We start from the raw sequence: 15,273 nt of genomic DNA, 5'->3' as shown, positions 1-15,273 counted from the left end.
TTTTTTTTAAGATTTTATACATTTACTTGAGAGAGACCGAGAGAGATCACAGAGGAAGAGGGAAAAGTAGACTTGCTGCTGAACAGAGAGCTCAATCCCAGGACCCCAAGATCATGAGACCCCAGCCCAAGGCAGATGCTTAATGGACTGCGACACACTGGTGCCCAGCTTTCCCATATTTATTGTTAATCGCTTGTTTTACACTTTTCTTTTCTTATTGAAGTCTGGCTGACAATGTTATATCAATGTCAGGTGTACAACACAGTGACTGGACAATTCTATACACTAGGCAACAGCACATCACGATGAGCGTAATCAGACCTGTCACTATGCAAGGTTATTACACTATCACTGTACTCCCTAGACTGCACTTTTCGCCCCTGTAATTTAGCCAACACATTCTGAAAGCATGACGTTTTTACTCCCCCAGTGCCCAAACTGAACAGCAAAAACAATGGAATTTCACTTTTTGCTGTTGTGGCTTGTGTTTTTGGTGTCATATCTAAGAAATCACTGTTTAGGGTTGCCTGGATGGCTCAGTTAGTTAAGCATCTGCCTTTGACTCAGGTCCAGCCCCATGGTCCTGGGATTGAACCCCTAATGGGGCTCCCTGCTCCGAGGGGAGTCTGCTTCTCCCTCTGCCCCTCCCCCTTGCTCTTGCTCTCTCTTTCTCTCAAATAAGTGAATACAATTTTATTTTATTTTTTTTAAAGATTTTATTTATTTACTTGACAGACAGAGATCACCAGTAGGCAGAGAGAGAGAGGAGAAAGCAGGCTCCCCGCCGAGCAGAGAGCCCGATGTGGGGCTCGATCCCAGGATCCTGGGATCATGACCTGAGCCGAAGGCAGAGGCTTTAACCCACTGAGCCACCCAGGCGCCCCAAGTGAATACAATTTTAAAAAGAAATCAGTGCCCGGGGTGCCTGGGTGGCTCGGTGGGTTAAAGCCTCTGCCTTCAGCTCAGATCATGATCCCTGGGTCCTGGGATCGAGCCCCACATCAGGCTCTCTGCTCAGCAGGGAGCCTGCTTCCCTTCCTCTCCCTCTGCCTGTCTCTCTGCCTACTTGTGATCTCTGTCTTTCAAATAAATAAAATCTTTTTAAAAATGGCACAAATTTATTTTAAAAAAATCACTGCTTAATCCCCATTCACAAAGATTTACTCCATATGTATTTTAGGAGTTTTAGATTTTAACTCTTAACATTTGAGTCTTAGACCCATTTTCAGTTATTTTTTTTAATATGGGGTGAGGTAGGGTTCCAACTTCATTCTTATGCACGTGGATATCCTAATGGTCCCACTACCATTTGTTGAGAATGACACTGTTGTTCCCCCCATTTGGTAGTTTTGGTGCCCTCAATGAAACTCAGTTGGCCATAAATCAGAGGGTTTATTTCTGGACTCTTCCCTTTATTTCATTGATCTATGGCTCTTTTTACACCAATACCACACTGTCTTGATTACTGCTCCTTTAAGTTTTGAAATCAGAGAGTGTGAGTTCTCCAACTTTGTCCTTTTTAAAAAAAAATTTTTTTAAGATTTTATTTATTTATTTGACAGAGCGAGATCACAAGCAGGCAGAGAGAGAGGAGGAAGCAAGCTCCCTGCTGAGCAGAGAGCCCGATGCGGGCCTCAATCCCAGGACCCTGAGATCATGACCTGAGCCGAAGGCAGCAGCTTAACCCACTGAGCCACCCAGGCGCCCCAAAAAAATTTTTTTTATTTGACAGAGAGAGACCACAAGTAGGCAGAGAGGCAGGAGGAGGAAGAGGGAGAAGCAGGCTCCCCACTGAGCAAAGAGCCCAATGTGGGCTTCATCCCAGGACCCTGAGATCATGACCTGAGCTGAAGGCAGAGGCTTAACCCACTGAGCTACCCAGGCACCCCCAACTTTGTTCTTTTTCAGGATGGTTTTGGCTGTTCTGGTTCCTTCTGTTTCTAGGTATCATATTCTAAATTTTTTAAAAAGATTTTATTTATGGATTCATTTAGAGAGAGAGAGAGAGAGGAGACTGGGAGGAGGGGGAGAGGGAGAGCATCTCAAGTTGACTCTGCACTGAGTGAGTGCAGTGTAGGACATGGGCTGGATCTCACCACCCTCAAGATCATGACCTGAGCAGAAATCAAGGGGCTGAAGCTTAACAGACTCAGCCACCCAGGAGCCACTCTTTTCAATCCTTTTGGAAACAAATCTCTATTTTAAATTTTACATCATTGAGAAAACACTGCATAGCAATTATTTTCCTGGGTCTCTGCCTTTTCACTAAACTCTACATTGTAAACCATGCCCTATTGTTATAGTATTTCTATACCATTGGCTACACAATTTAGTTTTTTTTTTTTTAAGATTTTATTTATTTGGGGACGCCTGGGTGGCTCAGTTGCTTAAGCAGCTGCCTTCGGCTCAGGTCATGATCCCAGCGTCCTGGAATCGAGTCCCATATCGGGCTCCTTGCTCAGCAGGGAGCCTGCTTCTCCCTCTGCCTCTGCCTGCCATTCTGTCTGCCTGTGCTCACTCTCTCTCCCTCTCTCTCTCTGATAAATAAATAAAATCTTTTTAAAAAAAGATTTTATTTATTTGACAGAGAGAGATCACAAGTAGGCAGAAAGGCAGGCAGAGAGAGACGGGGAAGCAGGCTCCCTGCTGAGCAGAGAGCCGGATGCGGGGCTCTATCCCAGCAGCCTGGGACCATGACCCGAGCCAAAGGCAGAGGCTTAACCCCCTGAACCACCCAGGCGCCTGTAGTTCTTTTCTTGGTGAACGTTGCGGTTCTAAATCCCGCTATTATAAATACTGCCGTGTGGCTGGCTTTCTTCCTAACATTTGGGAAATCTGGGTGAACAGCAGATAGGAATGTTTTTATACGTTTTGCAACTTTCCTATAGGTGTGAAATTATGGAAACAAAACGGCAGACAGGGGTGCCTGGGTAACACAATCGGTAACACAATCGGTTAGGGGCTGGCTCTGGATTTCGGCTCAGGCTGGGTCTCGCCCCTCCTCCCTGGCCCACTGGTCGCTCCCTCGTCCACTAGCCTCTCCTCCCCGGTCCACCGGTCCCTCCCTCGCCCACAGGTCCGGCCCCACCCACAGCCCACAGGCGTCGGACGCTTGTCGTTCTCCGACTACCTAGTGCTGTGGACCCAGACTACAGCGTGGAGCTGCTTTCCTGGACACTTGGCCGGAGGCGGCCTGAGCCGCCCCAGCATCAGCTCAACTGCGGCCAGGCGGCCCCTAGCCGGCCCCAGGTGCGGGGACGCCCCCGCCTCCACTCCGCACGGCTCCCGGGCCCCTCCGCTCACCGCGACCCTTCCCAGCCCCGCGGGGACCCCTCGATCCGCCCGCTCCCCTTCGCCGGGCCGGAGCCCGCCGCCTTCCGCCTTCCGCCTGCGCTACCTCAGCCTTTGCGGAGCGAAGACGCTGCCCCTCTCTAGAAACCCCCGCTGCCCTGACACCCCCACCCCTGCGCCTCCCTGCTGTTGCCCTACAGCTGCTGCTGGAAGGACCCCAGCCCCCGGCTCCAGGCAGGTGCAGGTGCAGGTGCGGGTCCCGTGGGGCCGGCCGGTCCTCCGACTCCCGGCCCGTCTCTGTTCTCCACCAGCCCCAGATCCACAGGGACGTCTCGGGACCCAAATTCACAGAGACCCCTGCTCGGGTGCGCTAGAGCTTCTCTCGGGGGAGCGGGCGAGCAGCAGTGGGAACAAACAGTGACGGGAGGGCTGTTGCGTGGGTGGAGCGTGCGACAGGAAGATGCGACCCGGGGGAGGGGGCGCTGCAGGTGGTTACGCAGGAACCCTCTGGGCTCAAGCGCCTACGCCCAGCGCTGCGGAAGGCAGATGGGAGCCGGAGCGCGCTCGTTCTGCTGGGAAGGCTCCGGGACCACGGCCTCCGGGCCGCGCGCGACCCCTGCCGGCTGCCGGCCGCCTCGGCCCCGGTGCGCGCGGCGCGAAGCCAGCGCGCGGAGGCCGTGCTCGCCCGAGACGCGAAGCGTGCTGCCGCTGTCGCAGTTCTGATTACCATCTTCTCGGAGACAGCGCCGGTGCCGGGGGCAAGGACGCTGGGGGCGGGCCCTCCGTCCCGCGGGGAGCATGGGACCACCAACTCCCATTGGTGGTCCTCCCCATGAGCCGCGGTCTCCCTTCTAGAGCTTCGTCCCAGGAAAATCCAGGGCAATTTACGGGATTGCTGATCAGCTGGAGAGGACCGGGTGCAGCCGCGGCAGGTGTGCGGGATGCATAGGCTCCCGTCCCCGTAGCGGCGTGCTGCAGTCCGTAAAACCGGGTTGGGAACACATTCGTAATGGATTAAGAGAAAATGACCTGGATCATCTCAGTTTTCTGAATATGAACAATATCATGGGGGCGCCTGGGTAGCTCAGTGGGTTGAGACTCTGCCTTCGGCTCAGGTCATGATCTCAGGGTCCTGGGATGGAGCCCTGCATCTCTCTCTCTGCTCAGCAGAGAGCCTGCTTCCCCACCCTCCCCCACCTGCTTGTGACCTCTCTCTCTCTGTAAAGAAATAAATAAAATCTTTTAAAAAAAGAAAAATATTATAGACATATCTAGATGAGTTACTGGAGATATCTGTAATATATTTTCCATAATCGGTATGTATTTATTTCAATGAACATGAATTACCCCCCTCCTTTTTTTTCAGTTCGAAGAGTAATAAATTATGTTTGGAAGGAAGTGTATAGTCATCCTATTTACCTTTTTTTTTTTTTCTTTTTTTAAGGGGAGGGCAGGAGAAGGGAGGGATAGAGGGAGAGAATCTTTTTTTTTTTTTTTTTTTTTTTGAGGGAGAGAATCTTAAGCACACTCCATGCCCAGTGGGGTTCCATCTCATGGCCCTGAGATCATGACCTGAGCTGAACAGACGGAGCCTCACAGGTACGCTGACTCTTGACTCAGAGCCCCCTTCGCTCTATAATAAAGACCCCCCACACGCACAGAGTGCAGAGACCCAGCGCTTACTTACCTCTGTGACCTCTGAGGATCTTCTGCTCTAACATCTGAGGGATCCACTCTTCACAGGAACACATCAACTCTCCTCCTGATTGCCGACACTGTCCCTCCGAGATGGGACAACCGGTCACTGACCCAATGTCAGGTCTTGCCAGCACCACGACCTCCCCTATCTCCTCTCCCTTAAGGCTGTGGTGGCCTCCTTGCCAGCCTTTCAGAACCCACATTGGACGTTTCCAGTCCGTTCCCTTCATGGTGCCTGAGGGCTTTGTAAAATGAGGCTAACCCTGTCCCTCATCTGTGTAAATCCTTCCCCAGCCGCCCCCTCCCCATCATGAGCCTGGAATCCTCCCTATGGGCTCCAAGCCCCCAGATCCAGAGCCACTGCCCACCATGTACTGCTAGCGGCCAGGACAGCAGAGACAGCAGGCCCAGCCGCACCAAGTCGCCCCTGGCCAGCCCCCTGTCCCCCCAACGCCTTCTTCACTCTGCCTTCAGGGGGCGCCCCACCACCAACTCCTCCAGCGTTCTTGTCAACTGACCACCAGCCCACCAAGGGGATGACCCAGAGCCACAGGAAAGGAGAAAGGTGGTGGGGAGCGGGAATCTATTTAAATATCAAATGAAGACAAAGGAACGTTTCAAACGATGGTTACAGAATATCAGAATATCAACCTCGCTGGAGGGATACAGGGGATAACCGAGGGAGGAGCTGGGCCAGGAGGGGGCTGAGGAACTCCCTTTGCCTAGAGGGGACCATAGATACAGGCTAAATTCGGAAAAATGATGTTCAAAAATGTAAGGCCTCTGGTCTCAACTTTTTAGAAATAATCCGTCTGTTTCCTTTGCCTGATGGCAGTTTTCACAAAATGAAGACCACGGGAGGTGAAGGAGGCTGAACGAAGCCTTTCCTGTGGGGAGGCCTCCAGGGGTGACACCCAGGGTGAATGGAGGGGAGGGGCTTGGGTGCCCAGGAATCTCAGCCCCCAAAACACCCCCAGAAGGAACATGGTGGGGGTATCATACACTTCTGTTGGGATCTGCCTGCCATACTGCAGATCCCAACAGAACCCCTGGCAGAACCCCCGGCAGCCAGGAACACAGGCCCCCATGAGGGGTGGGGGAAGCTGTCAGGTGGTGGGCTTCCTGGAGGAGGCGAGCCTTCTGTCGATCTGGCACCAGCAGGCTGAAGCCTCCTGGGAACAGGCCTGGGAGGGACTATCAGGGAGGGGCCAGAAAGCCTGCCCAGGGGCTCAGGCCTGGGGGGTCCCAATGTCTCCCTTTCAGACCAGGAGCAGCAGAAAGGAGAAAACTCAGAGACCCTACCTAGTCTCTGGGCTAGTGATGGCTCTCCAGGCGGAGGGGCTGGGGTCCTGGGAAAGAGCCCTGGGAGGGCTGGTGGGCCTCTCAAAGGACCCACGTGGGTCCTTTGCAAGTGGGGTCTCAAAGGACCACAGAAGGGTTTAAAACCTGCCCATAATGGGACCTGGCATATAGCTTCTTTGATCCTGTTTGAGTTCTTTTTTTTTTTTTCTGTTTATAAAAGTAATTTATACTTGATTTGGAAAACATTACACAATGTCTTAGAGTGAAAATCAGTTGCAACTGGGTCCCCAGCGGAAGTCACAGCCAAGTTCATTGACCCAGTAAGGGCATACCCGTGTTTGTCAGAGTTACAGGAGCGTGTTGGGCATGACGGCATCTGCGGTGGGCTCCTCCCCCACCACCTCGGTCCTGGGGGCAGACTGCCCTGCCAACCTTGCATCTTCTTTTCCGTCTGGAAGAGAAGGGAGTGGGTCAGGCTGGTATCCAAGGAAAAGGGCAGCGGGGGGCGGGGGGCCTGAAGCTCTCAGCCCAGCGGGGGGATGTTGTGGAATGCTACTGGCTGAGTTTCAGAAATCAGAGCTATTCAGAGACATGCTCCCCACAGCCACCAGGCCAGGGACAAAGAGGCTGTTAAAAGTCATTTCCAGGGAACTTTGGGCCAGATCTGGGCTGAGAAAAAGAAAGCCACTGCTACCCCCACCACCGGGCCTGGAATGGTGTAAGAGGTGGGAAAGTCTGGGGACCAGGCCTGGAGGTAGACGCAGGGTGACAGGCTGACGGGGCTGTTCACTGCCCAAAATCACCTGCCTAGGGGAGTCTGTGGGGCTGAAACGTAGTCCTAGCTTTGCCCTCCAGCCCTCTAGCTGAGGACCTGTGGCTTCGTTTTAATTCGCCGTGGCGGGTGGGTGGGGCCCACGTGGTCCAAGAGCCCAGGCAGATCTGAGAAGCATGCAGAGGTCTGAGACGGAGTGGAAGGGACCAGGGGATGGCCCACCGCCCAGCTCCCAGAGAAGAACAGGCTCTGGCCTGACACTCCCTTCTCTACCCTCTGCCATGACCAGCTGGTGGCCTCAGAGTGGTGACTTAGCTCCGTGAGCCCCACCTCCCCACAGATCATGGGTCCTGCTCCCTCCACCCCGGGACTGGTGGGAGGCAGCAGACGGACTTGAGGGCGCCCTGGGAGCAGGACTGGCCAGCAGGAACACTCAAGGGTGAGCTGGATGGACTCTGGCGGGGCCTCCACTTCTTGAGCTTGGCTCCCATCTAGCAGTTGAGGGAAGCTGAGGGCTCCCTTGGGTCCCCCGAAACTCCAGGGAAGCCGTAGACTAGGAATCCCCTAGGACTTCAGACCACTCACTCCTACCCTTCCATCAGCGCATGGGGCCCCCTGCACTGCCCAGGCCGAATGCCCTGGCTGGTTCCAAGGGGGCCACCTGTTCACAGGCAGCAAATGGTGGTTTTATGGTCCCCGTCTCTTCAGAGCCCAGCAGACCCCACTTCCAGCTGGGAAGAAACCCAGCTCATCTCTTCCCCAGCTACTGGGCATCCCCTCCCTCAAGCACCCCTTAGGACCCCATGCTCAAAGAATGCATCCATGTTCCAGTGTCGCCTGCAGCAAGCCGGGTGGGGCGTGGAGGGCCCGCCTGGGGCCTCAGAGACACACAAACACATAGACATATAAGAGCAGAATGGACATAAATAGGCCCAGGACCCACACAGACACACCTGGAGGGACACACAAGCTCACCCTCCCAGGCCAATCCACACACAGACACACGTGTGTGGAGGCCTACAGACACGCAGGTCCTACAATGAGGGGTAGTGTGGACAGCATGTGCACGCCGTCCAGAGCCAGCCTGGCCTCTGGATCCCAGGCTCCCGGGTGTCAGGGGACTTCCGGCCCCGGGAAGGTCTTCCTCACACGGTGTGCTCTATGACGGCCGGGGCCTCACCTATGTCTGGCTTGCTGCGTTTCTGCTCAGGCTCCTGGGGGGGCGCCTCGATGGCCCTCTGAGCCTCAGGATGGATCTTGAGGAGGGCTCTAGCGAGGGTGGCAGGGGCGGGCACCCCCAGGGACATGACGCAGTGTACTCCTTTGCGCTTGGCCCCTGCCACCTTGGCACTGTCCTTAGAGGCCGTCAGCAGGACCAGTTTGGAGAACTTTCTGGGCTTCCTGGGTGCAGCGGGGACGACATCTGTGCTTGGCTGAGAGGACTCCGGGGACGGCTCCTGGCCAGACTTCACACTCTCACTGTCCTGCTCGCTGGGCTCCGGCAGGGGCATTCTGGGATGATGGGTCGTCCCTGCGACCACGCTCAGGAGTTGAGTTCTTGTCGTCCTCCTCCTCCTCCCTGCTCGGGAAGCTGGCAGTCCAGCGGCTCCGTCCTAAGGAAGGAGGCAAAAATCCATGAAGTGCAGAGCCAGGAGTCGAGTGGAGGGGGTTCCAGAGCCCGACCCTGCACAGGACCTGGTGTGCCTCATCAGGATGACAGTAACTGGCCTTCCTGAGCACCAAGCTTCAGAGACCAGCACGCGGGTGATGCGCTCAGGTCCCGGACCCTCCCAGGATACCTGATGTCCCTCCTCTTGACACTGTGTCACAGGGAGACTGAGCTGGGCACCCGCAGGCGCTCTGCAGACCATAAAGGGGACGTCTGGCTCTGAGAGGGGGGACTGTCTGGACTCACAGCCTGATCTGTCCTCCAGCCTGGGCCAGAGGCCCTGGACCATGCAGCACTCGAGAGATGCCGGGATGCCCAGAGGGCAGTGACCTTGTACCTGAGCCGGGGCTGGTGCTGCCTCAGCTGGGAGGAGACAAGGTGGTAGAGGTGTGCAGAGAATCCACAGTCACTCCAGGACCCCTGGCTTCTGGGCTGGAGAAGCAGAAAGACATATTACAGGGGCCCCTGGCAGGGCAGTGTGGAGTGGAATTTTGTTTGATGGGGGCACCTGAGTGGTGGGCAAATGGCAGGGTCTTTCTCAGTGTACAGTGTTAGCCCAGAAACAAGACCTCATCCTTAGCAGGCATCTCCCCTGCCCTTCTCGGCACCCCGGCAACGGAAGGCTCACAGATACCTACCTGCCCCCGACCCAGTTTATCAACCCGGTTTACGGTCCTCACTGTTTCCTGGAACCTTTCCCAACACACATGGCCTGAGGGGGGCATGCCCCGATTTCCGAAGTTTTCCAAGACCCCATCCGTGACAGGAGTCAGGGATGCGATTAGGGTGCCTTGTCCCCTGCAACCGCTCATCTCCAGTCCCTTGGCCACTAGACATAAACGCAGAGACCTCTTGGGCTGTGACAGACATGGAGACCCACCCCTGCAGTGGGTGAGCCCTCAAGGAAATCCACCTGGTAACGGGTCACCTGACCAAGGCACCCCTGGGATCAGTGTCTCTGTATCCCTCTTGTCCCCAGCCCCCCAGTTCAGCCCAGGGACAAGCCAACCTCTGCTTCCCCAGCACAGTCCTTCTCTGCCCCGCCCATCCTGTCCCCCAGTGTGACACAGCAGTCCTGGAGGAACGTGGGGAACAGCCGCAGAAAAGACACGGCCAAAGCCTCCCCTGCTAGAGCCGATCTGGGCAGAAAAGTTGATGGCGGAAGCCCCAGCCCAGGCCGTCCGACCCAACCCATACATAGATCGGCTTCAGTGCACATCTTCTGGAGCCAGCCCACTCTTTAGGTTTGCAGGCTCCCCCTGGACCGGGGAATGCAAGCCCGTGGCGTTGGACCCCTTCCTCAAACCATATACAAGCATTAACTTTAAAATACTCTTAAGCGGGGTGCCTGGGTGGCTCAGTGGGTTAAGCCACTGCCTTCGGCTCAGGTCATGATCCCAGGGTCCTGGGATCAAGTCCCGCATCGGGCTCTCTGCTCAGCAGGGAGCCTGCTTCATCCTCTCCCTCTCTGCCTACTTGTGATCTCTCTCTGTCAAATAAATAAATAAATTCTTTAAAAAAAGAGAGAGAGAAAAAAAATTAAATACTCTTAAGGAAAAAAAGGAGAGAGAGGAGTAAATCTTCATGACCTTAAATCATGCAAAGCTTTCTTCAACATGACATGAAAAGTACATGTGACCAAAGAAGAAAGAGATAACCGGACCCCACCAAACTTCAATACTTTTGTGGGAGGACACCAGAGGACACCATCCAGAGGCTCAAGACAGCCCACAGAGTGGGAAAGAATTTTTGCAACTCTTATTTCTGATGAGGGAATTGTATGTGGAATTTATGAATTCCACACTCAATAACAAAAAGACCAATAACCCAATTTAAAAATAGGCAAAAGTGCTGAATAAGCCTTTCTCCGAAGAAGAAATACAAATGGCCAGTAAGCATATGCGATGCTCAACGTCGTTCGTCATGAGAGGAACACCGGGTAAAACCATGACAGATGGCTTCACACCACCAGGATGGGCATAATAAAACGAACACACACACACACCGGACAACAAGTGTTGGTTTGGATAAGAAGAAACTAGAAGCCTCTTACACTAATAATGGGGATGTCAGCGGCTTCTCGAAACACTGAGCACAGTTATCACGTGACCCAGGAATTCCATTCCAAATCCAGAATCAAGTGTCCACATAAACACCTGTCCACGAGGGGCGCCTGGGTGGTGCAGTCATTTAAGCATCTGACTCCTGGTTTTGGCTGGGGTTATGATCTCAGGATTGTAAGATTGAGCCCCACATCGGGCTCTGTAGTCAGAGGAGAGTCTGCTTGGAATTCCCTCTCATTCTCCTTCTGCCCCTCTCCCCTGCACTCCCCCCCTCTCTCTGAAATAATCTTAAAAAAAAGTTTGTTAGGGGTACCTGGGTGGCTCAGTTAGTTAAGTGTCTACCTTTGGCTCAGGTCATAATCCTGGGGTTCTGGGATCAAGTCCCGCATCTTCCCTCCCACTCCCCCTGCTTGTACTCTCTCTCTCTCTCTAATAAATAAATAATAATCTTTTAAAAAGCTGTACATGAATGTTCACAGCAGTATTAATCACTGTCACCAGAAAGTGGAAACAATTCAATTACCCATCAGCACCTGATTAGATAAAAGATAGCCTATCCATACAATCGAATACTGTTTGGCAATTAAAAAAAATTATGCTACAACATGGGTGAACCTTTAAAAGATCATGCTGAGTCAAAGAGGCCAGTCATTAAAGACCATGTAGCATAGGATTCCATGTATGTACATAAAATGACCTAGAGACCAGACAATCTGTAGAGTGGAACTATCTGTCCTTGGAGACAGTAGCTGTGTGGTGGGCTGGGGCGGGGGTGGGGGGGAGCAGGAGAATGAGGAGTGGCTTCCAGCAGGGAGAGCTTCTTCTAAAACTGACCTTGGCGATGGTTGCGCAACTTTATGAATAAATCAAAAGCAGCTGAATTGTACCTGGTGAGAGAGGGAGCTCCACAGGATGGGAATTAGCTCCATAAAACTGTTAGATATAAGGAAAAAGGGAAATGAAATCTACAACCAGTGATCTCCCAACTTCACCCTACCTAAGGCTCACTGGGGTTCTTGGGACAAATGCACACTCCGGAACCACTCCCCCTACCACCCCTACTTGAGGTGTCTGGAGATGGGCTTGAGAACCCACATTTTTTTTTTTTTTAACCAATACCCCATTTGGCTCTGATACTTTGAGAGCCATAGGCCCTTCCCGTGGGAAGTCTGTAATTGCTAGTTCATGGGTTGAACTTTTGTCCATCTCTCCATGAACAAGAGTAGACATGTCCTTTGGCTGGATCAGCCTCTTTTCTAGAGTCATCCTTCTAGCAATTTTCTAGGTGTGGAGGGAAGACCTGAAAGGTATCTATTTTAAGCCTAATATATATTTTTTGAAAGCTAAATTTCACTCAGTGAAAGCTCCCTGAAGGAAGGGAATTCTTATTTTATTTTTTAATAAGAAAATAAAATAAAAATAAAATACAGGGGTCACAACCCTAAGATCATGACCTGAGCTGAGATCCAGAGTTGGAGGCTTAACCAACTGAGCCACCCAGGCACCCTGAATTAACAGAGTTTTTTAAAAGCGATGTAGAAATGAATTAAAAAGAGCAAAGGTATTGGGACGCCTGGGTGGCTCAGTTGGTTAAGCAGCTGCCTTCGGCTCAGGTCATGATCCCAGCGTCCTGGGATCGAGTCCCGCATAGGGCTCCTTGCTCAGCAGGAAGCCTGCTTCTCCCTCTGCCTCTGCCTGCCATTCTGTCTGCCTGTGCTTGCTCTCTCCCCCTCTCTCTCTCTGATAAATTTAAAAAAAAAAAAAAAAGAGCAAAGGTATTAATAGTGCACTCCCCTCACTTGACACCCTCCAACTGTGAAATCGCATGGTTTGAAATCACCATTGACCTCCAGTCACCCACTCATCCTAACCCGATGTCATGACATGGGTCTGCACAAAGCCGACCCAGAAGTGTCAAGATAGCTCACTGTGAACCTCAAATCATACAACGTTAGGAACTGGCAGGAGGACCTGAGACGCTGGGAAGCAGAATCATGGCTTAATGGTCCTAATCCCTGGAACCTACAGGGAAAAGTCTTCAGATGGCATGAAAGTTACTGAAGCAGGAGAGGAGCTTGGTGACCCTGGTGGGTCCAATCACAAGGGTCCTAAAAAATACAAAAGGAAGGCAGAAGAGGGAAGGAGAAAGCAGGATGGAAGCAGGGTCAGAGAGCCTGGATGGTGCGGGCTTTGAAGGAGGAGGCACTTTGGGGGGGGGAGTGGCAGGCTTCCTCCTGAGGCGTCCAGGAGGAAGACGACTAAGGAGCACATTGTCTCTCCTGGAGCTTCCGGGAAGGGACACAGCTCAACGGATACCTGGTCTTGACCCCATGAGATCCACGTCAGACTTCAGACCTCCAGAACTATAAGACTGTTACAAAGCTGTGTCACTTAAGGCATCTACATTTGAGATTATTTGTTACAGCAGCAATAGGTAACTAATACAAAGTCCAATCCCTTGTTCCTGAGGCTCTGGAAGGCGTGAACCCTGCCTGGCCACTGACGAGGGCTCAAGAGAAGTACCTCCACACATATGGGAGGAAAATGCCACCAACATCCACCAGCATCTGTGCCCTCACCACGACCACAAACCTCTTACCCTCTCCTGGCTGGTTCCCCATGTATCATGGGAACAGTGGCGAATTTGGTAGGGGTTCTGAATAGCAGGTAGGCAAGGGGATGCTGTTAGCCAACTCCTGGGGGTGCTGGCAGCTGTGCCCCAGATCATCGCTGTCCCATGCGGCTCCCACAGGACTGTCTGTGACTGGGCTGCTGGTGGGATGATGGGACCACTCAGGTGCTCCAGTACACATCCTTACAGGGAGAGTCTCAAGGCAGCAGTGATCGAAAAAAGGTCAAGGGCTGCCAGTCTGTGGTACATGGGGGAGACCCTGCCCACCGTGGGAATTTCAGGTAATGCCCCCTCCTTCCCCTCAGAGCCCTGGCCTTTGGGTAGCTGTATTTTGTAATTGTAATTTGTCATCATACTTGTCCTTGCGGCACCCAAATGGCCCCTCCCCCACGGTTAGTACCACCATCTCTTCAGCAAGCCTCCGGGGGGTTCCCCCCCGCCCCAGTATCTCACAACTCCAACTGCCAGAGTGGGACGAGGCTGAGGGTGGCTGCTGGGAGGGGGGCAGTATTGGGTGTGGTCAAGGAAAGGCAGACCAGTGCCGGCACCCTTGACTGGGGGCGTCAGGTCTCAGTCCGGAGTGGGGTGGGATGGGGGAAGGAAAAGCCAGGAGGAAGGAGGCGGCCTGAGCTCCCAGACGCAGAGCCGGGTGACCCCCCCCTCCCAGCATCAGCAGCCCTAGGGACCCCGGGGAGGGCCGGGCACGCCGTGGGACCCGGGACCCTCCCTGGCCCACTGGGGCCCGTCCTCACCGGGCGCGGCTGGACGGCGGCGGCAGCAGAGCCCTCCCTCTTCGGCGACCGAACCGCAGCAGGTCCCGCAACCTCCCGCTTGGGGACACGCCTCGGTTCGGGCCGTCACCTCAAGCTGGGGTCACCGAGCGAGCATGCGCAGCAGGGCTGGGCGGGGTCATTCCTTGGGCGAATTTCTATGCTCCGGGTCTTCGCCGCTCGGAGCCGAACTGGCGCCCTGACCAATCCGCGTGCGGAGGCGGGGTCACAGCTCGCATAGGAGGCGGGAGCAACCCGGGATCGGACCGCAGCGCCCGGGGGCGGAGCGCCAGCGAGCTGCCGGCCTGGAATCCAGCGCTGGGCTGGACTCTCCCAGCATCAGAGGGTGGCTTTGACTGAGACCCCGGGATTCTCCCGGGGTTTGACGCCTGCTTGCGGCGAAGGAAATCAGAGCTTTCGTTTAAAGGCCTCGATCGCTCCTGTCACTTGCCTGAGCGAGCGCAGGCTGTCATGCTCAGTGAAACAGCTGGCTCCGCTCAGCCCAATATCCTTGACGCAGCATCCTCACCACAGGTCCCTCCCTCGCCCACCAGCCCCTCCCTTGCCCTTCGGTCCAGCCCCTCCTCCCTGGCCCACCGGTCCCTCTTCCCTGGCCCACTGGCCCCTCCCTCGCCCACCAACCCCTCCTCCCTGGTCCACGGGTCCCTCCCTCGCCCACAGGTCCAGCCCTACCCACAGCCCACAGGCGCCGGACGCTTGTAGTTCTCCGACTACCTAGTGCGGTGGGGACCCAGACCACAGCGCGGAGCTGCTTTCCTGGACGCTCGGCGGGAGGCGGCCTGAGCCGCCCCAGCATCAGCTCAACTACCGCCAGGTGGCCCCTCGCCGGCCCCAGGTGCGGGGACGCCCCCGCCTCCACTCCGCACGGCTCCCGGGCCCCTCCGCTCACCGCGACCCTTCCCAGCTCCGCGGGGACCTTCCCAGCCCCGGAGGGACCCTTGCCTCCGCCCGCTCCCCTTCGCCGGGCCGGAGCCCGCCGCCTTCCGCCTGCGCGACCTCAGCCTTTGCGGAGCGAAGACGCTGCCCCTCTCCAGAAACCCCCGCTGCCCTGACAC

General features: G+C 54.7%; 1 protein-coding gene across 2 annotated transcripts; it reads right to left on the bottom strand.

Annotated features, from left to right (window-relative positions):
* Window positions 1-5,557: 5,557 nt before the first annotated feature.
* On the bottom strand, window positions 5,558-14,314 carry FLYWCH2 (FLYWCH family member 2). Of its 2 annotated transcripts, XM_044233384.1 has the most exons (4): window positions 14,180-14,314; window positions 9,070-9,164; window positions 8,244-8,676; window positions 5,558-6,742 (listed from the first exon to the last, which is right to left on the bottom strand). In XM_044233384.1, the coding sequence occupies exons 3-4, from the start codon at window positions 8,572-8,574 to the stop codon at window positions 6,639-6,641; spliced, it is 435 nt and encodes a 144-aa protein (XP_044089319.1). In that variant the 5' UTR covers window positions 8,575-8,676; window positions 9,070-9,164; window positions 14,180-14,314; the 3' UTR covers window positions 5,558-6,638. The 2 variants fall into 2 exon arrangements, with proteins under 2 accessions (XP_044089319.1, XP_044089320.1); XM_044233385.1 differs by lacking the exon at window positions 9,070-9,164.
* Between the last annotated feature and the right edge of the window lie 959 nt (window positions 14,315-15,273).

Source organism: Neovison vison, chromosome 14 (assembly GCF_020171115.1).
Source record: "Neovison vison isolate M4711 chromosome 14, ASM_NN_V1, whole genome shotgun sequence".
Lineage (NCBI taxonomy): Eukaryota > Metazoa > Chordata > Mammalia > Carnivora > Mustelidae > Neogale > Neogale vison.
This window is presented reverse-complemented; position numbering and strand designations above follow the sequence as displayed.

What these genes read in the sequence shown, in the direction of transcription:
- FLYWCH2 (XM_044233384.1), bottom strand. Translation starts at nt 8,574, where the DNA reads ATGCCCCTGCCGGAGCCCAGCGAGCAGGACAGTGAGAGTGTGAAGTCT. An exon ending in ACGCAGCAAGCCAGACATAG is followed by an intron (nt 6,743 to 8,243) that starts GTGAGGCCCCGG and finishes CTTCTCTTCCAG; the next exon opens with ACGGAAAAGAAGATGCAAGG.